The sequence below is a fragment of the Filicampus tigris genome, chromosome 11 (genome assembly GCF_054856515.1).
Source record: "Filicampus tigris isolate MCC_2025a chromosome 11, RoL_Ftig_1.0, whole genome shotgun sequence".
Classification (NCBI taxonomy): domain Eukaryota; kingdom Metazoa; phylum Chordata; class Actinopteri; order Syngnathiformes; family Syngnathidae; genus Filicampus; species Filicampus tigris.
This window is the reverse complement of record NC_141227.1, coordinates 8,423,443-8,445,489: the sequence shown is the minus strand read 5'-3', so window position 1 is coordinate 8,445,489 and position 22,047 is coordinate 8,423,443. Positions and strand designations below refer to the sequence as shown.

The 22,047-nt window shown below is 39.9% G+C and overlaps 2 protein-coding genes across 3 annotated transcripts; one reads left to right on the top strand and one right to left on the bottom strand.

Annotated features, from left to right (window-relative positions):
• The first annotated feature begins 1,594 nt into the window (after nucleotides 1-1,594).
• On the top strand, nucleotides 1,595-6,420 carry pcbd1 (pterin-4 alpha-carbinolamine dehydratase/dimerization cofactor of hepatocyte nuclear factor 1 alpha). The gene is given in 4 exon segments (XM_086045121.1): nucleotides 1,595-1,678; nucleotides 2,361-2,492; nucleotides 2,579-2,659; nucleotides 5,910-6,420. Coding segments are annotated over 4 exon segments (390 nt in total). The 3' UTR covers nucleotides 6,003-6,420.
• A 52-nt stretch (nucleotides 6,421-6,472) lies between these two features.
• Nucleotides 6,473-20,193, bottom strand: sgpl1 (sphingosine-1-phosphate lyase 1). 2 transcript variants are annotated; one of them, XR_015088629.1, is made up of 15 exons: nucleotides 19,995-20,193; nucleotides 14,570-14,735; nucleotides 14,192-14,259; nucleotides 13,790-13,937; nucleotides 13,620-13,699; nucleotides 12,809-12,937; nucleotides 12,612-12,700; nucleotides 12,017-12,125; nucleotides 11,833-11,931; nucleotides 11,600-11,746; nucleotides 10,435-10,673; nucleotides 10,343-10,359; nucleotides 10,213-10,247; nucleotides 10,009-10,129; nucleotides 8,460-8,608 (listed from the first exon to the last, which is right to left on the bottom strand). XR_015088629.1 is itself a non-coding variant. In XM_086045120.1 (14 exons), exons 1-14 carry the CDS (start codon nucleotides 20,004-20,006, stop codon nucleotides 8,465-8,467), a joined length of 1,698 nt encoding a protein of 565 aa, XP_085901246.1. In that variant the 5' UTR covers nucleotides 20,007-20,191; the 3' UTR covers nucleotides 6,473-8,464. The 2 variants fall into 2 exon arrangements, 1 of the variants encoding a protein (XP_085901246.1); XM_086045120.1 differs by having other exon boundaries at nucleotides 6,473-8,608; nucleotides 10,213-10,359; nucleotides 19,995-20,191.
• Nucleotides 20,194-22,047: the final 1,854 nt, after the last annotated feature.

Here is a 22,047-nt window from a genome sequence, read left to right as displayed (position 1 = left end):
GTTGTCACTTGAAAACACTTCCTCTGCTCATCTTTATAACTCTGATCTGCAACTAATAAAGAACGGTCAAAGGGCGGCGTGCGTATGAGGTTGTAGTTCCTGTCATATGGATTGTGATGTTTGGAATTCTATTTTATGGAACACTGACTATAATTTGATACACCGGAGCCTGAGATACAGAAACTGACCAAAATAGTAAGTACAGAAACAATATGTTTATTATTGTGGTTGCTGGGGTGTATGAGAAGCCGTAGCCCAAAACACCATTTGCATATATAGAGTTTGCGCGCCCCTGCTCAAATGTAAAATGGCATTAAGATAAATCAATTCATTACATTTTCTAGGATGTGAACTACAACTTGTCAGACTCCACTGCGGTAAAAAAAGAAATCCATTCGATAGGGGAAGTAAAAAAATATATATAACTGCAATAATGTGGTTGCACAAGTGTGTACACTTGTGTACCTCTCATAATTGGGGATGTGTTCAGAATTAGCCAATGACATTCAAAATCATGTTAAATGGGAGTCAGTGCACAACTGCCACCACAAAGTGCCTCTGATTAAGCACAAATATCCTTTTCTTTCCCATTCCAGTTTTGTGCTAATACTGGCTGGTATTTAGAACTGTTCATAATTCCCTCCGCCTTGACTATGGCCTCAGTTCCAGAAGAGGAAAAGCAGCCCTGAAGCCTGAAGCACCACTACGCTTCACTGTAGGTGAAATATGGCCAAACTAATGTTGAAACATTAGTTTCAGTGGGCCATAATAACATACTTTGCCACACCTGTTTGGGAGATTTAAAATGTACTCTTGCTACCCGACCCTCTAGCCCAGACATATGAAGATGATGGGAGATGTCATCTGTATTAAACTTGCTACCCAGTCTGTGTTAAAGTTATTTTTCGTATGAGGGTTTAGGTGAACAAAAGGAATTTGTGTGTGAGTGTGAGAGGTTTTTGTGGAGCATTAGCGGGTTTTTTTTTGGTGTGTATGAGCAAATGTTATTTTTGGCCTACTCGCCAATTCATAAAAGTGCATAGTGAACGGTGTTATCTTTTCAAAGGCATCATTTTTTGATACCTCTTTTGTTGATTGCTGTCTACAATATAGTCTAACGGCTTAAATTCAAATCATCTTCCTCCGCATTTCTTTTGTCACAAATTGAGCTGAAGCATGGTTCTCTTCATTTCCAGATTTAGTAGAGCGTTAAAAGCCGACCACTTGTCACATCCTGTCCCTTGTTTTATTTCATTAAGTGCTTCACTTCTCCAGGCGCTCACTGTGACAGTGTGACTGTGAGTTCATCCTCATATAGGGCAGCTCAGTGACCTTTGGCATGAACTCCCCTCGGCCGAGGGGCAGCACGACGCTTTGTTGTAGCGACCACTCTGTCGACTATCATATGGGACTTTAAGGTTATCTCTAACACGTTTACATAAATGCATTACAAATAGTCTGGGATTGTTTTTGTGCTGCGATAGCCTGGGCACGAGTTCAGCAGCAGGGGTTTATGATTAAACCACTATTGACAGATGGATTTCTGATCAGGCTTCTACCAGGACAGCTAAAAAGAGGACCTTAGTTGCAGCTCATGTGTTGATTCACTCCAGTTGTTGTCAGAGCACAGGAAGAAGCCGCTGCCTTTGTGCATGAGACCGCTCTGCAAACATGGTGAGTACACAACCTCTGACAAACATGTTGGAACCCTTTGGTGTAAATCTCCTATACATTTACTACTGTAGTAATCATGATTGGGAGCACAATTACAGTATTCGTATGAGCATTGCTCTAATACTGTGTTTGTGAAAATTACATTGCCCGCAGTTTATTTATGAATATACTTTCATGGCTTGTTTTGCACATGCACATGTATGACGCTTGTGTGATAGTAGGCGAGGCTTGAGTCTGCTTATTGTTTGCTGGAGCCACTGATCAGCAGATTACAGCGTTGCTATGATACCTGTTGATGTCATTGCTCCCCTGTAGGCTCTCACGTATTCTCGGAGCTCAAGAGCTGGCCTGGGGACACAGCCTTTTATTTTAATGACCCCTCCCCTGCAAAAATACATCACGCTATACAGAAATCAAGAATTAGTCATCGAGTGCAGGGTCACAAGGTGTGACAGGGAACCGGCATCAGACATGTAATTTATGTGATTCCACGTCATGTGCCAAATGAACAGAGGGAGGGCAAATAACCCCCACACCCGCCCCCATGACCACCACATAGCTTTGTACCAGCCAGTTTTAAAGCAAATAATGCAGCTTCTCATTGTTTCCAGATGGGATTCCTGTGTAGCCAATCACAGTTTGTGTTGGTGTAACTGCCCCCCTCACTCTCCCCCGTGTCATTTCAGGCTGCTAAAATCCAGGGTTTGACTGAAGAGGAGAGAGCTCACCTTCTGCCACTGTTGCAGAACGCCCAATGGGTGGAGGTGGTGGGCCGGGACGCCATCTACAAAGAGTTTCTTTTCAAAGATTTTAATCAGGTTCTTATTCTTAACATGTCACACACACAATCAATAGGTACATTGTTGAGCATATTGACAATTGAAATCAATATTCTCCCACCCAGGCCTTTGGTTTCATGTCCAGAGTGGCACTACAAGCAGAGAAGATGAACCATCATCCCGAGTGGTTCAATGTTTACAATAAGGTACTAGTGTGAACCGCCACATACTTACAGTTCGGCATTCGCAAACTCATATTTGGGGGATGGGGATTGGAAGAAAAAAAAAAAGAAAAAAAAAAATCAACCTATCCTCTGTTATTCACTGAAATTTGCTGGTCCCTTCTCGTGGCGTGTTGTTGGAATGGAACCTTTCTGAAGTGAGTTGAGGAGCTTCATTTAGAAAAATAGTCTTTGTCACCATCTTGTTGCATCTTTATGAATTTTGGGTGGCGCCAATTACTTGCTTTTTTGTTCTGTGGAAAGGCTCAGTCCCTATCCTCCATTAATAGTGGGGGAATTCTATTGCAATGGTCACCAAACTTTGTGAAACTTAGAGCTACTCCTTGGGTATACACACTTCTAATATAATACCATGTGAAGATGAGGATCATGTTAATGGCTGAGATCTCACAATATGTGTCTACATGGTAGATAACACAAATATTGATAAAGAACACATTACTATAAAAAACAACAACAAATTTATTCTAATAAAAAAATAAAAAATAATAATTAAAATATAATTACAGTGCAAGTGTATACATTTTTCAAAAATCTGTGCTTGTGCGCTATTTTTAGAACAAGCCCATAGGCTAGTCATGTGGTCATTGGGGGCTACCTGCCGCCCTTGGGATGGTATACAATACAGTATGTAGCCTGGCTGCAATTAGTTGTGAAAGGGCGAGAAATTCCATCTATCCATTTTCTATAGCGCTTGTCCTCAATAGGGTCATGGGTGACTTGTTTGTGTCCCAGTTGATTTTGCGCAAAGCCCCCCCTACCGTTCGGTCGGAGTCACTGGAGGGACCGATTATAAACTCTCCATTGGAAATCATTGTACTCTCATTGCTTATAACGTCCAAAAACGGTGATCAATTGGCACCAAAATGTATGTGGACATCCTTACTAATGACCACTTCAACATATCAAAAGGATTAACCTCTCTATGTGGCTGATTTATGAGAATGAGGAAATGTGGAAGTGAACATGAGCTACATAGATTTATACTGGGACGAGCGCACACTGCTTCTTTGCTTTAAAAAACAAACAAAAAAACACTGCTTCTTTGCTGATCACGGTTAGGACGAGCGAGGCATTTAAAACCAGTCAGGATATTTACAGAGACTGAAGTGGGAACGAGTGGACGTGCACATTTGTTTGGATGAGGAATGGCCACAGTTTTTCGACCGACAACACGCCGTGGAACGAAACAGCCGAAACGGTACGTTCCAATGCAGCCACACTAGGCTGTGCAGTCAGACTCCTCGCCGGAACTTTTTGTTTGCTGAACATTGACGCTTGCTGGCGGCTGCAAGTGGTGTCGGACAACGCACACGACTGCTTGGGAGTAGGGTCGCCAACTCCCAGAAAAATAAATAAGGGACACCTCATCGGCTGGGACGGCCGACCTGACTGCCTTCAACTACGGATGGGCGTATCAATACCAAAATATTGATATTTCGATCCAGATTCCTCAATTTTAAGTATCGATCCACAAGATAAGGTAGTGATATTTGCAATTAATTCATATTTATAATATATTTATTAATGTATAATTTAGAAGGTTGTATTGTCATCCAATCAGAATTCTCAAATTTCCACTATGTGTTGCCAAGGGCAACAAGATTTCTGCCTTGGCAGAAACGTCTTTGACTACTGCAGAGCAAAACACTGAGTAAGACATATGTCATAGTTGAGGCTCAAAATGAGCTCACCTTTAATCAGTTCAGCAGAACATTTTCACATGCTGACAATCATTGCACATTCCCATATTAACCTTGATCGGAGGGTTAAAAAAAACAAATAATTCTTTACAAAGCATATCCATCTCTGGCGTTGTCTGGTGGACAACAAATATGTCATGCTGCTTTGTTGACTTCCGCTATCTACTTTGGCAAGCGACATTACCTCGACCAATAAGATAAGCAGATTCTGTATCGTCATACTATGGATGAATGTGCTGTCAGCTCATTGGTCAGAGAGCAGGGGAGGGCCTAGGACCGTTACCGTAAATTGTCATATAAAGGGAACTGTTGTTCATTAATTCCATCTACATTTTAGATTATTTTTTACTCTGACGATATCACGGGACAAAGTGCGTCCCTTTACAACTCAATACGGGACGCGTACTTACGTTCCTAAATACGGGACGATTCCGCTGTTCAAGGGACGGTTGGCAACCCTACTCGGGAGGCAACCCCGCGACATGAAGACACAGGCTTATGATCACCTCGTCATGCTGCGCGGACAGTAAGGAGCTAATGTTGTTGTGCTAACGCCTTTTGTTTTTACCGGCCTGAAGCTAGTTGTTGCTATTAGCCATCCCGTTATCCTACCTTTAGCTGGGGAGGGAAGGGGGTGGGGGTATAAAGCTCCAATATGCCTGCCCTGCTGCTCGCTGCAAGCCGCCGTCTCCCTCCTGGGAGTTGACACGAGTTTAGCCTCGCTAAATGTCCGAAATATAAACCAGTCGGGGTTCGTGTGCGCCTTCATGCTCGTGTCCGCTTCAGCCTGTGTAAGTGGGGAAGTGATCGCCACGGTATTTTTGATTTTGTGGAGGTGATCATAATGAGATCACGTTTTATGTCAATAAATCCAAACTATTGTGCAGAACACTTTTATACTTTCACAGGTTGAAGTGGACCAGAGTAGTAATGTGCATTTGCATTTCGGTGGCAATCGGTCGCCATTTTAGACAACAGAACTGACAAAGCGAGCAATATTACCAAGCTTGGCTCCCTTCTGTGACGTGGACAGCTGAGACCGAAAACATAACATAAGCCACGGCCCGAAAAGGGGCGGGGAAATTTATCGTAAACCTAATCACAAAAAATGTCCTTAAATCACTACGGAGGTGGGCATATTAGTACTGATGTCATTTTTACATGCAAGTGCCAATGTTAAGATCATCCAAGTATCCCTTTAATGTTTTTCTTTTTATTTATTTTTTAAATCTGAAATCCCTTCATTTTTGGTGTTTTTTTTTTTTAAACATGTTAGACATAATGTGTTAAATATGATAGATTGAATGTAAAAACACCATTAGTCCAGATAATGCAAAAATTTGTTTTTTTCCCCCCCATCAATATTTAATAAGTCTGTGTTTAACATTTTGAATGTTTCATTAAACCCAAACAAATTTTTAGTATAACTCAGACATTAGATATCATTAAACTACTTGGTTTTAACAACTTTAAGTTAGTGACACTTATGTCCTTGCATTGTGACCACCCAGGTGCAGATTACTCTGAGCACGCACGACTGTGGGGGGCTCTCGCAGCGCGACATCACTTTGGCTACCTTCATTGACCAAGCCTCTCTGATGTGACCACAAGCTGATGAAGTTGACATACTCCGTGTGCCTAAAGTACCCAAAGAGTAACTTTTTGTGGTATTTGTTGAATATTGCAGTGGCCTGTAAAGTGTCAAATGTGTTTTTACAGAGGTCTGTTAGTGGCTTTGCAGACAGCAAAGTAGCTGATTGGAATTGTCATAGTGAAAGTTCATCTTTCAGGAATTATTTTCCTACATATTACAAAGGAATTCTATTTAATTTCAATTAAATGTGTATTAGAGGAAAATGGACAATTTCCAACCAATGTTTTGTTCTCATTCAATTAATGGTGTATTGTTGGTGAAAACACATCTGTAGATCATTTTGGCTTCAATTACCAGTATTATTCACAACAATCATGTCTCTCCACCGAAAGCTTTCTTTTGTACTAAAATACTTTATTGCAAACGTTCCCTTTCTTCTTGTTTTTACTAAAATACACACATACACAAAAAAAGCAAAAACAAAGCACAGTATGTATTTTATTGAAAACATAACATTAAAGATTCCAAGTTAGTAAATCTTAACACTAAACTGCAAATTTTTGATGCTGATTAAAGTTTGACTTCTTGATTGTAGTAACCATGGGGGGCTATTAGATGAAACTTTGATGAATATCACAAGCACATAAGCCATATATTGTCCTGGTGTACACAAATGTCAGACCTGCAATCAGACTGAAATCCTTTCTCAATGACAATTGAAGTTGACTGAGTATTGTGCACACCCCGGATAAGCGCACTGAACTTGAAACTTGAAATGCCATCTGAAACCAGATCGAATCCCTGAGCGTGTTAAGTGGAAATAAAAGTAGTATGACCAGGACCCTCCGTAGGCACAGAGGTGAACACATTATTGTTACATAATAAAAACATCCATTGAAAGTACAACATACAGTAAGTCACTTATAAAGCGCTGCAAAAATTATTTATGCGATTCAATTGTGAATATTCATCCATTGAGCTATGCATCATAGGTGGTAGTGGTGGTGGTGGGTGATGTTGCCATCGGATTTTAAACCAGGCAGGCACTATCTGAATCAACACTAAAACCCTGATAAGAGTGCAGCTCGGACATGTTAAAACATTCATTTCAATCATTTGAAAACTATTCAACATTTGTAAGTATACAAACACTCACTGGCCTGATAAGCTATCAATAAACATGATTACATTTTGCTAACTGTTATTACACAAGTCCCCATTCTATCATTTTATAAAACAAACAGTTATTGCACAAAGAGAGAAACAATTCTATGAATATAAAAGATGGTCCTTCGAGTGCAGGGGTGAAAATGTGTTGTCTTGTCAATCAATAGCCTCAAACATGGCGGATCGCTATTTTTTTCTTCTTCTCTACATTAACTCATTCACTGCCAGACATTTTCAGACCCTCTTTTACCCTAACGTTTGAAAATTTTGAAAAAAATATAAATAAGTTCCTGGGATTGAATGGCTGGACTGTGAAAAGACAAATAAATGTCCTTGGCAGTGACTGAGTTCAAAGATAACTCAAACGGCCTGACAGTGTTAACGTTAAACAGGCGCAACTTTTAGGAAGAAAAGCAAACAGATGATTTGTAGGTTTGCACCAAAAGTAAAAGTACAAAGTGAGGTAGATTGAATTAGGACACAATTATCAAAACATGGGTGACTCTACAAATCAAGTCATGCACTTGAGCAACAGCTACAATCGCTTCGACGATCTTTTCGATGTGATTAACCGGGTTGTTATCAAAAGGGTTAGATGACCAATACAGCTGTTAAGCTTTGGGTTACGCTAGCTGTTCAATTTCAAGCATTTGCCTGTCATCATGTGGTATAAAACACTCACATATTTGAAGTCCAACTACAAATGTACAACAAATGCAGCTCAATTGAAAGTAATTACATTAAGTGCTATCAAACGAGGACGTAAGCGTACAGGGTGACAAAGTGGTACTATCATGTGGTTTAAATTGGAACCTGATTTGTTCCCGGCCAGCCCATTGCAGTGCTTTTACGTTAAAGTCGCTGTTAGAGAACAGTTTTCATGATATGCAGAACCGGTCTCATGCAGTTGGATCCTGTTTCACAAGTGCAGCAGAGCAACAAGCTCTCAGTGGTCTGCTTTTTTGCTGAGTCATCAGAGATTGTCAAAACGACGGCGGCAAACTGAAATGTTCCGACTTTGCTATGCAGATTGGTTAGTATTGAAATGAATCTAATGACACAAATATATTCCCTAAATTATTTAAATCAATTTGAATACCAAACCTCATTTAAGAGAGCCAGTATTTGAGTAAATTTCCTCAGGGGAGTGATTTAAAAGGATGTCTTGTGCTTTAAAAACCTTTGCAGGCATTTTCGGTACAGTGATTCGGGATAAGGCAACCATTCAGCCATGAACTCGGAGCACTGGGAGGAGAGGAGCAAGTTCCCCGTGTGCAGCGAGTTCAGAACAACCCTGATCCCTTTTCAGTCGGCTTTGCCGTTACCGTTCATGTGGCTGGTACTGGACTTGGGCATCTCCGTGTTGTACAGACAGTCCAGGAAGCCTCTGGAGATCTCCGTTACCATGGATCTGTCTGGGATGGACTGGGCCATGCCATAGATCGCTCCCTTGGGACAGAAGGGAAGAACAGGAGTGAGTCAGCGTACTGGTTCAAGTGTCATCTTATCTTTACTCGCCTAAAGTACTTTGAAGTCTACCTACATATTTGCTTTCACAAACCACACACACGCATAAACAGATCAAATAAACTGCGTTTCCTGATGGATTACACTTACGGAAGTACAAAAAATCTAATTCAGCAGACATGTTGAGTGTTTATGATACAAATGTTAAGGATGATGGCTACTGATAGACATGTTTTTTTTCAGGGGCCATACTGATTATTAGTAGTCAAGAAGGTTGTTTATTCATTTGCAGTAAAAGTGAAAACATTGACCTACAAATGCAAACTCCCAACACTTTTTTTTACATGACTTTAAGGGCATGTTTATTAACCTGTTTTTCAGATTCGCAACATATTAAAAGTGTTTTTCAATCCTAAAAAATTAATTTCAGGGTTTAAAATTTCGAACAAAAAGTGCAGGGAGCTTGCAAGCTAACCAAATGTTAACTGAAAATGTCAACAAATTAACACTTAAGTTTTCTAAAGTAAATGACGTTTTACAAAATGCAATAATCCTTCACTTACCACTCATTATTATTATTAGTTTAAGTTAAAAAAAAAAAAAAAATACATACTACATTCTTCCAGCAGGTCACCAGTGTGAGCTGCCAGCAGAGAACATCTCAAAATAACCAATTTTTTAATTGATAACCTATTGGCCGTTGGATTTTGAAAAATGGCCGATGCCAATATGCACCAAAATGCCGAAATATCGGCCCGGTCTATAAAAGGTGTATCACTAACGATGGCACCCAAAAACACCATTTTCACAAGGCTTACATAGAGTACGTTCAACTGAGGAAGAAATGAGCACAACAACGCTCTGGCAACACTACTGAAGAGTCAGGCTGTGACGTGCACATTAGCTATACAACTGTCTAATGTGAGTCTGTTAACACTTTGAAGTATCATCAAATTATTACACAAATGGTAAACCATTAGACTACTAGTACTACTATTATCTACAGCTCAAAACGTCAATTATACATATAACCAGACGATAACATTAATTGAAGCTAATCATGAATAATTGTGAAAACTGCTATTTGCTAGCACAGCAGCAAATTGTGTTGCACATTGACTAGATCAGGGGTCACCAACTCCGGTCCTCGAGGGCACCTGTCCTCCAGGTTTTCAATCTCTCCCTGCTGTAACACACCTGCTAAAATGATCAGGATCGTTATCAGGCTTCTCAAGAGCTTGCTGATGAGCTGATCATTTGAATCAGGTGTGTTACAGCAGGGAGAGATTGAAAACCTGCAGGACCGGTGCCCTCCAGGACCGGAGTTGGTGACCCCTGGATTAGACTCATTTGGCGCAGGTGTGTCAGAGGTGTCAGCTCACCATTCCTGTGGTTTTCTCTTTGGGGTTCTTCATAATGATGGCAACCTGTTCTCTGACATCACTAACAAAGCGCTCCACAACACCTGGCTGGGTGTGCAGAACTGTGCAACAAATGTGGATGCTGTCAAGACATTACAACATTGTCACGAGAGCGTGCACTGCTGGTACTGTGGAACAAGGTTGGTGGATCTGCCTTCTACTTACCTGGATGGATACTGAAGTGTGTTCAGATTCCAGCCCTTTGACGTCAGTGCATTAGACAGACGGAAAATATCAAAATCGTGCGAGCCTATCGCCACCACTGAAACTTCGGGGTCCCCGAAAACAAACACACCTTTCATCTTTCGAACCCTGTCAATAAGGAAACAAAATGAGCTTTTCAATGTTCAAAACTATCACAAATCCACAAACAAAATTTGGTCTTACTCTGCTTTGATTTTGCGTGCTACACTGATGATCTTCCGAGTGGCGTCCACGTATCCATTCTCTCCTAAGTGCATCATGGTCGCCCAGCAGGCCGCGACAATTCCTCCGGGCCTGGAACCCGCGATTGAGGGCGAGGCGTAGATTCCGCCCTGCCAGTCTGGAGCCACAAAGTACTGATAGTGACGGTACTTTTTATCACTGTAGAGAATCACTGAGGAACCTTTGGGGGCGTAGCCGTACTAAAGAGAAATGTCAAAAAAGACATGCAGCATTGATTCGGAAATTTGCCCACAGAGGAACATAAAATGCATCTTTGTTTTGTTTTGTGCATGATATGGATCAGATCTGGATTAAACCTGTCATAATGGTAGATTCTGACATGCATATAAAATAGTATATAGTCAACTGGTTTAATGTAACGTGAAAGATTTTTATCATGTTTTATCATTTTTATTTTAGGGAACATCTGCCTGGGGACAACAGATAGAAATTAGCCTATGGCGTTAATCTGGCTTGTTTACGTCTGTATTTTGTTCATGATGTTCACCAACGTGCACTCACCCTTCAAATAAATAAATTGCAATTGAAAATTGAAATGAAACATTGACTGAAGTTACTATTTTACTCAGCTGGCTCCACACAATTGTATAGCAAGTTATATTTTTCTTCAACTAACAGAATGACAATTTATGAATTACAATTGCATGAAATGCGTTCAAATTTAGTCAATTTTTTTGAGTATTGCATAAGTGACACAGCAGTCATTTCCGGCAAAAACAGTGGTTTTCCCCACATGCGTTGTTTACATCACAGATAAAGAAGTCCTCGCAGCTTGAGCTTCAGTATTGTATGCAATTTCTGTGTTTCACACGTGTATAATTGTGCAGAAACTCATTGCTGCCTGACTACTCTTATCCTTGTTTGAATAATATTGACATGCAATGGTGCCTTCATGACCTGCTATCCACATAATGAAGCAGTTTTATTTTGGTACAAAACAGCCACTGTACGCAGAAGTGCTGCTGTCACTGTCACATGTTTTGTCTCAAGACAAAAGATTGGGAAACTGAAGTATTGTGGTTGTTTTTCGGTTTTACATCTTAAGACTATGTGGACCCCATTGTCTAAAAGAACTTGAAAATGAAAGGAGGCAACGTCTTCTCACCTTATGAGTGTCTGCAGAGATGCTGGTAACACCTTTTACCCTGAAGTCAAATGGTGCGAGGGTGTAGCCAGCCTTGGCCATGAAGACGATCAGAAAACCGCCCAGGCATGCATCCACATGCAACGGCAGGCGGTTGCGCACAGCCAGCTGGAAAACAGGTCATGTATCAAGTTTCAAAGGCAGAACAAATTAAATGAAGTACAAGTTAAAAGAGAAATGCTTCGGCTTCTGACCTTGCCAACTTCTTCGATAGGGTCTATAATCCCGTGTGGAAACTGGGGGGCGGAGCAAACAAGCATGGCTGTGTTCTTGTTGATTGCTCTCTTCATAGCCTTGTTAAGATTAAGCAGGGAAAACAAAATGGAATACTTGTACAATTCATCAAGTCAACTCACACATGCTTTATTTCCCTCTCACCTTTACATCAACCTGCATTGTTTTCATATTGAGAGGAATGTGAACAAGCTTCATCCCAAAGTAATGCGCTGCTTTGTCAAAAGCCGCATGGACGCTAACTGGCGCGAGACTGCAGAAACAGCAAAAAAATGTTTGTCAAGAAAAAGCTTTAAAACCGCCGAGCCTTGAACATACCAAGTAATGAAATGGTCGACAAACAGGAAAAACTGTTCAGATGGTGAGCATTACTGTTTCAAATTGTAATTATTGTTACTACCGCCTTTAGCGTCTCTGAGAGTGGTAGATGCATTTCAGCATCTCTCACTCCACTGCGTGCCACAAAAGGCAACAAGTGGAGAAAAAAACAAGAAAAAAAACAAAGGACGTGATTCACACTGCGAAGAAAACAATACCAGACGCAATGGCATACGATAGCCTTTCATGTGTATCTTGAAACTGATGCTCAAGCGCTGGGATTGCAACGGAAATGTGTCTCAGTGTAATCTTAAAAAGATTTCAAATGTATTAATTGTACACACAGTATCGTTTCAATAAAACGGACAAGATGAACGTGAGTTGCAGAAAGGAAATCACTGTTCCGTGAAGTTCATCTTACATTTCTGGGTATTTGACACCTCGTTCGTACGCCATGTCTCTGTACGCCTTGCAGGCCATCAGTATGCTCTCCGTTCCTCCTGAAGTCACCTAAACAAAAGAACGCAATAAACTGCCATTTTATGCCAAAGTCCTGTTTTGCGCCAATCCATGTACTGTAACACTGTCCATCAAGGGAGAAAGAAGGAATGAGCTTACTGTGCCACATGAGTTGGGTCCACCGTGGAAAAGCGTGCAAGCCATTCTGACGACCTCTGCCTCCATCTTTCTTACACCGGGAAAGATGTCTGGATGAAGTGGGTTGCTCCATGCAAAATCACCATACACCTAACCAAAAGTTAGGGAAAAATAAAAAATGAAAAACAAAGATTCCTTGAGAGGAAGTCTAAGTCATGTGTGAGCCACTGAATTACAGGTAGAATATTTTGGAAACGTTCGCCAGTTATGTAACCGCTATCATGAGATCACACTAGATGTCTGCATATCTTCCTAAGCAAATCAAAGGAATGTGTCTGGGTATGTCTTCTGCTTTTTTAGTTGGGTTTTTTTGCAATAATTATTAAAAAGACATATCAGGCAAGACCTAAATGTACCACACAGTTTTTGATTTTTTTTGGTGTGTTTTACCCACAATAGCAAATCCTTTTCACACTGGTGTACGTTCATAAATGAGATTCATAAGCTGCAAACATAAATGAGCTTCGTAGTGATGCCTTTGTCATTAAGGACTACTCGGTTTTAATGTTACAGCGGTTAACTTATCTTTACACTTATGTGACCACATCGACTGTAAAAATGTTATTCAACCAATTGCCTGTACATGTAAATGCATGTTTTGTTAGACTTTCATGACTGTATTTACTAATGGAAAAGTCAGAGCAGTGGAACTGATTGTGTTGGACTTTAGAAATTATTGCTAAGAACTGAGTTCTGCTGATTGTGGCAAACATTCAAATATGACTTATCAAGCAGTGAAGGCCTTAAGATAAGATGTTCACATGATCCATACCTTCACCAGGAGTTTTGTCAGTGTTTCATCACCCCAGTACACTGCGCCTGAAACACAGCCGTTCTGCCACTGCACCTCATCTGCAACAACACATCGCTTCTAAACAACAGTCCACAGTCGCTTTGAAACACAATAAAATTGATGTCCAAATTAGCTCTTCTGGTGCGTACTCAGAGTTTGGTACTCGCTGATCTTGTCCAGCACTTGGCTCTGCGAGAGGCCTTTTGAGGGCAGCTTTTGAGTGTAACTCATGCCATTCTTCAGAGTGCACAGACTGGCAGACATGTCATCTAAAGCCTTGTTCAGTTGGCTCTGGATCTATGGGAGCAGAATTGCTTTAGCGACGATGTCTGGGTTCCACAGGCAAAAGGATTTTGATAGAGCAGCTGATTTAGACGGAATGTGATATAATGTGCTGTCAAAGCTTCATGAGAATTAGTTGTAATATGGCAATGACAAGAAGTCGGTCAACGTTATCTCCAGTCCGCAATGTTAAGTGTGCCAAAGGTCCACTCAGTCATCAGCCGTGACTCATAGGAGAATTAGAAGATACAGTCAGTCGGTGCACGTACCGCCCCGCCAACAAAGGGTATTTTTCTGATGAGTCGAAAGCATTGCTTCTTCATTCTGGAAAGGAGACCTAAAACCAAAAAGAACAAGACAAGGAACTTGAGTGAAATGCTGTCACCTCATCAACCACAATTTTTGGACAGATGACGATGACGCATCATCACGTCAAGGGGTGAAAAAAATAAATTAAAAAAAACACTTTAGATGGTTTACTTCTGATCTTTGGCACAATCCCTCACTCCAAGCAACTTTCGCTCAGCAATACCTGAGACGGAACCGAGTTCACTACTACAGAATTCGGATGTAGATTTATTGAAAGTCCACGCGAAAGGTACCAGTAAAGGTACAAAAGTGATTGTAGTTCTTTTAACTGTACTCACTTTCTTGTTGGAAGAGGAATCCTTTAAGCCATACTGCTCCCAGTGTGCTGACAAGCGTTATTCCGATGATCTGCCATGGCTCAAAGTTGCTGCAGTGCGAGTTCACCTGCTGCCGGCCCTCCTCCAGGTAGATGAGCACCATCTCCTTGTATATCTCCAAGACACTCTGGATTAACACAGAGATACAAACACACACACACAATCCGATTTCAAGGTCACAATGCGGTGTCAAAAATATTTGTACTATAGGAGTCCGCCCCTCCCCTTACCAAGGGTAATCTACACTCATGTTACGTATGATCAGGAAAAAAAATCCTCAAGACTAAATTTCTTTCAACAAAAGTCTCAAGCCTGTCGGATCAGCCAATGAAAGTAAGACCAACATAGATTCAAGGCCACTGACACTGTGTCAATGTGTTCAAAGCATGCATTAAAACAAGACAAAAAATGTCAGTGTCACAGGCTTGTTGCTGCAGAGGAAGGTACTGATGGTCATTGAATTCAGAATCAGATCACTGTCATTCTTTATGTTACACAAGTCATGTGCATAATTCCTAAGACTTTTCTTATCTTCTCTTTATCACTTTGTAATTTGCCAGTGCAGCAAAGATTATAATACAGATTTTTGCCTTAATACTAACAGAGGTTAACAGTTTAAAATGTTCAAACTGAATACTGTCTGGCATTATTTCTATTGCCAGTGTGTCCTGTGAGAAACTATTGTAGACTCTATTTGGAGGTTGAACATTTTTCTGGATTGGGTTCGATCATCAAATCAGTCAAGTTACGATAAGTCATCAGTCATACATAAACATCAACCAGAGATGCAATTACCAAACAGTACAAAAATCTACAGAAGGAATGTTTTCCACTCACACGGATGTAAATACATAATGACCAATGAATACTGTATAATGGCTGTAACGGCTGCTAACGTACTTACATCAGTCGGCATTGTTGACTCTATATAGACATCAGGTTTCCCCTCACACAAACACTGGCAGAATTTTGCTGAGTGCAAACGGCTCACACGCCACTGTACTCGTCTTTCTCCAGACAGAAGAGCCAGCTAGTTTGTCAGCTGACTCAACCTCTATCACCACAGACTCCTCCCTGCAGCCATGCTGCTCATCAACACACACAGGTGCCCAACGCTATTGGGAGAGTTGAACAATCTAGTGGCAAAAACCTCAAATCATCCTAAAATTCAATACACAGTATGCTGTATTTGTAAAGATGGTGTGTTTAAATCACAGTAAAAAAATACAAAATTAAGCTTAGGCATGTTTTCATTTCTCATTCATTATCTGTGGGACTTTTATGACACAATAGGTTTGTTAGCATGGGTGCTTGTACGCCCACCTCAACTACTAAGCGATAGAGGAAAGATTAAGGTTCAAAAAGATAACATCTTCACTAATGACAGCCTGCTCAGCAGTAAGAACACTTCATAACTGTGCACCTTGGGCAGGTTGTATAATTATTTTCAGTATCTGAAAGTCACAAGTGGTGAATATTGGGATTATTACAAACAGTATTGTTTACATTTGGTTTGAATGATTAAAGAGTGGAGGGATGCCAGTGAGTACAGGTTAGCCACAATGCTGCTGTTAACAGCTGTCTGTTAGGATAACAAACAGGTTCGGCAAGGTAAGCCGCGCCAAGCGATAGATGAGCTGCTAAAAAGGACCACGGGTTGACTGGAGAGTATGGTGTTTTCGTCAAAGGAGGCAAAAAGTACTCACACTCTGTAATCTGCACTTACTGTTAGGAGAAGTACATAGAATTGAGGAAAAAAGTAGAACTACTGATTCAACCCATCTATTTGAAAAAGTAAATTGAAAAATGTTCAATTTGTTGGAATGTTTTGCAGGTGTCGAGGCCATAAGGCCAGTTAGCAATTTACAAAACAACTACCGTACTTATTCAATGCGTGTTCGTTTTATCTTTCAAGAAGGTATCGAATGTAAGTAAAGACTCACACAAGTCGATTGAATTTTCCCGTTTGTTTTCTTTTCCATCTCTGAAGGTCAGGAATCATACAACGATCAGATCTGGGCAGCTTTTCCATCCTGGCGAATGCTCTCAGACGGGCAAGGGCAGAATTGGGGCACGGTCTAACATGCATCCCTCACATTTACACTGTCTTCAAAATCTAAACAATGTGGGCTGGTCTCCTCCCTGGCTGGCCCTGTCTGTAGGGCTGATTCTCTCCAGCTTGGTCAGATCAGGGCACACTGACTAACACTTTTAACTGATTGTGCAATGTCCGTAAATGTGTACGTGCCATATTGGTTTTTGGTTAACCTGTTGACTAATATCCAGCCATTCATATAGATTTAGAAGATCCTTCACACCACAAATTTTACTTAAAGCGGAAGTCAAACCGAACATATTTTTTTCAACAATATGTTCTATGCAAGCCCACTAGTTGAAACAGGGCATTCTGATAAATATTGCATTTGTGGAATAAGTGTTAATCCACTAGTTTTTAGCCATCTCTGGGGGCGGCCATTTTGCCTTCTGTCAACTGAAAATGACATAGCTGCTGACAACGACCAATCACGACTCAGATTCAGAAAACAGGTCAGCCGTGATTGGTCGTTGTGAGCAGTTGTGGTGTCACTTTCAGCCGACAGAAGACAAAATGGCCGCCCCCAGAGATGGCTAAAAATGAGTGCATTTTGCTGCTTAATTTATATTCCACAAACGCAAAATTAATCAGAATGTTTCAACTAGTGGACCTGCTGGGAACATATTCTTAAAAAAAATATGTTTGGGTTGACTTTAAGTACTAAAGTAAAGAGCAAAAACAAAATTTTATTGTCAATTATTTACGGTACCTTGGGTAACTTAAGTTTTCTGCACACTTAACCCCAGATTTGCTAATGTTGTGAATCGAGTATAAAAAAATATATGACTAAACTAATGTGATAGCAATTGGAAAAACGAAAACTTTATTTATATGTTTTTTCTCATTAAAACAAGAATTTGTGATTATTAAAAAGCTGGTGGTTTTCAGGCTGTCACAAGACAACGCCACAAATCATTCTTGTAGCCAGCACCACAAACAGTTAATAAAGCAACGGATGGAGAATTGCTTTTCTGAATCTGTTGCTGGTGTTACGAATGATCCCTTCCTACTTCACGTTCCACCATGTCATTGCTGTCCATTTTTCTGCCTTATAAGACCCCAAGATCTCAATCAATAAATATCTCAACCACGGTTGACTTGGCCTTGCCCTAGTTAAATCTGTTTTACGTCATGTCATCATCCGCATAAGTAAGGAGTAGAAAACCCATGTATCAGTTTTTAAATGGAGGGAGTAAAAGTAAAATGCTTTTAAGAATTAAAAAAACAACAAACTAGTTAATTGTTAGTTTTTCACTGTTATCATTACTACTGTCCACAACCTCGAATCATTATGTTGGAACTGTCGTAAAAAGGAGCATCTGTAATTTTTTAGTATCTGTTTGCACGCCCCCGCGCCCCCACTTTTTATGGCTCTGTGATCCACTTTTGGGTCTCAACCCACCAGTTGAGAATCACTGTTTTTGTATATTAAGATAGAAGTGCCGGGTCCTGACTCCTGCATGTCAAAGCTTCTTCTGTCATAAAAAAGAGATTAATCCCTATCTCAGTTCAAAAGGCAACTCTTTCTACTTTTACATACAGATATTTTCCGTGGTTCCACCCTCTAAACCACACTTGTTGAACTTAAGGTCCAGAGAGCCAGCTCCGGCTCATCGCATCACTTTATGTACCCACTAAAGAAAATACTGTTAAGTGTGAATTGTGAATACTTCATGTGTCTTGCTAAATTTTTTTTTTCCATTTTGCCATTTTGTTAAGTCTGTATCAAAATTGCATTTTTCTTCACTTTTAGCAAACATTACAAAATTATTTTATATTTTACCAAATCCTTCTTTACATACAGTTTAACAATAGTTGTATACTGCATATTTGCGTGCCACAATTTTCAATGACTTCTGATTTAAAATTTAATTTATTCTTAACAATCCAAAGTATATTACTATCGATTGCAGGGGCCATTATGTAATACGATGTGGTGCCAATATGCTTTTTATATTCAGGTTAAAAATTGAGCTTCCTCCTCCCCCTTCCTACCTATGATCATGGTCTTTTACAGCATTTCTATGATCAATTTTCCCAAAATAAAGTTTTTGTATTGTACATTCTTTTTGTAAGTTTAGCAAACAACTTTTTATTTCTTCACTTTGCTTTTAAAATTCTTAAATTCTTATATTTCTTCCCCATAAATTTCTTCCATTATTTTGCCTTTCAATGTTGTTTTTTTCCTTTAAATGTTGTATTTCAACTATGTGAAGCACATTTGTGTATGAAATGTGCTACCTTGCCTTTAGGCCTACATTACTGTTATATGGTTTTCACAGTCATAATGGCCACCTGGGGGAAACCACAACTTCAACATAGCCCACAACAAAAATGAGTTTGACTATTCAAATCTAAACTCGTGGAACATAATATCCTAAGGCTTACTCATTGTCGCTCCCCCTCACCGAACAATGTAGACACTTTTTGTTGTCTCAAAGGGAAGGCTGAGTTCTCATGGAAATGTACTGGATATACTGTGAAGTGGTGAAAAGTTACAGATCAAAAACATTTCACAAAATTAGTCAGTTGTTTGACTCATTGTCTCATAAAATGATTGCAATGACTGTAGTCACTGGTTTGGGATCTACATCAGGCAGAGGAGGTCAGACTGGGACGGCGGGGTTAATTGTACCCCCAAGGGAGTTCTTCGTCAGAGGAGCCGCCCACTGGTGCCCCCCCTGTTTTGTCTCTGTACATGGGTCTGTTGTCATGAGTTCATTGTCCTCCTTTGACACTAAATTTGACTCCACATCACGCTTGCGATAAAAGCTTTGTTTAAAACTTCCTGCAGGCTCAAGTAGAACAGGAACGCTAATTTTAAACTATGGGCGCCACAAGAAACGATTGTTAGAATGGAATACTGTATACAGTTTTGCTTTTTTTTTTAACAGAGGAATGATCATCTGTACAACCACCAATACCTTTTAAAATTATAGATACTGTAGTGCACAGTCATTTCGATTTTGAGTGAGTGCGCGCATGCACTGCACAGCACCGTTTATTGCCGTCGCCTTGGCTTGAGTATAGCAACAGTTCAACCAAGGTGTTCATGTAAACAGTTTCGCAACTCGCCATAAATCGAAACGTAATACGTTTACATCACAGTTCACAACGAAACAAAGCGTGTGGACTTAAGAGCATCCTAGAGAGGAAACAGCTCAGTTCATTATCTTACGTCACTGACGATAAACAAGTCTGTGAGCCCTGTAAGGTCTTAACAATTATCACCGTTCACAGTGTAACCGTTTCTAAGTATACATAAACACCGGGGAAAGAAGTACAACTTACCCAGTAATCCATGTTGTCAAGACGGTTTATGACCGACAACCTTATTTTTTTGTCTGAGACAAAGGAAAGTCACCTCCAACCGCCTGCTTGAGGTCTTGGCTCTCATCTAAATGCTACTACTACATCAACCGCTGTAAGCTAGCGACCGGGATTCGGGAAGTCAGCAACAACCTGTGCAAGCTCTGCGCATGTGCAAATATGACAACGCACTGGATGCTTACGATGCATTCGGGGAAGGTGGGAAATTGGAATTATCCCACTTGGATTGTCCCAGTGCTGACATCAAAGCGTTCGGGGCGAATGTAAACAACAAAAATGGCTAATTTCGATAAATTGATTGTTGCTCTGGGTCATCACAGGACATTTTGACGTCCAGAAAACCTTAATAATTTCTGTAATTTATGTAAATAATATCCTCATGAAGTCAGTACTATCACGTTGTGTTACGTGAAGTCATTTTGAATAGCTAAATGTATGTAATAATAAACACATAAAGCCAAATATATGTTAAATTATGTTTTGCCATTCACTATGTCTCCATGGGGTCGCCATTGCCGTGTGACGTAACATTGAAGTCGATCGGTGAACTCGGGATCTTTTTTTCCTGACTTCGCAACTCGGACCTCGCAGTTTAAAGAGGCGTTCTAGTGCACTTTTCCTAGTCGGAAGTATCTGATTTCCCACTTCCCGAATGCATATTAAAGCAGAGGAACCAAACCTGTCTCCATATTACTTGTACATCGATGATTCGGGCAAAAGCAAAAAGCGTCGCTGCAATTAAACATCAGCGGCACACTGTTGAACAGCTGATGCAATTATCGTCATTTATTGGAAGCATTTATTGTCATCTATGGTCTCGTCACAGAGATCACAGTATAACTGAACGATTATGTTCAACTTCGTCTCAGTCGTCTTGGGTTTTGTTTAATTCAGTTGAAGGCTTGAAGGCTTTACCAAACAAAGGGTTCCATTTATTACCTATAGCTGACACTATAGTATGTATGTATGTATTTGTGTATGTATGTATGCATTTATTTATTTATGGAGCTAAAACCCCCACCACTTAATGGTTAATTGTGTGCATTTACATTTTACATTACTGCAGTCAGTAAATGCATGCAGGCTTCTTGGGCAGAATTCTTCGTATTTGAGTGTTTCCCAACCTTTGGCCAAGTAACGTAGTTCTCAACAGAGAGAATCTCACTGCACACTAACAAACAAAACTGCCACTAAACAGTGGGTATAGGTTATAATGTCTGTTTTGTCTTTTAATGTGCACAAATAAAAAGTCTCAATGTATAATTCTTTTCCCAAAACTTACTTCACGTTATTGTAATTAAAAACTCCATAAGAGCTGTTAATGAAGCCATGTATTTATTTCATTTATTTAACTTTTACTTATCCAGGTACGGTATTTGCAATGCTGATCAGGCTACAGACAGCAGATCAAAACATGGCAAAATAAAAACAAATGCATATACTCATAAAAACAACATGATATATGCACAAGCTATATCTTACGTACATACTAATTTCAATGACAGGCTACAAATAGGTTCAGCTTTTATGTGTATTAGGGAAAATCTTTTTCATTAAAAAAATATATATTTTATATGTCAATACCATTAATGTAGAGATGATTAATAATTTCAGGTTGCTCATTTTGTTTCTTACAACCTTTCATTAATTCTGTTGTTCCACTTGGAATGGACTTTATGACAGAATGAAATTCTTTAAATTTAACAGGGAATGCTTTTTCCGCTAAAAAGTCTGCATAACTAAGGAGTTGACCATCACAGTTAAATAAATCCTTCACGAAAATAATGTTTTTATCAATCCAGTTTTGCATATAAAGTGATTTGTTCCTTTTTAAGAATATATCAATTGTTCCAAATAATAGATTTATGTGGGGAAAAATTATGTGACACATATTCCATGCTAACAAAGCTTGTTGATAAAATGTTGACAATTTAACAGGTATTTTCACTTCATTATAGTTGCTTAAGATAGTAAGAATTGAAGACCTCCTAAATTACTGAAAATATTATATGGG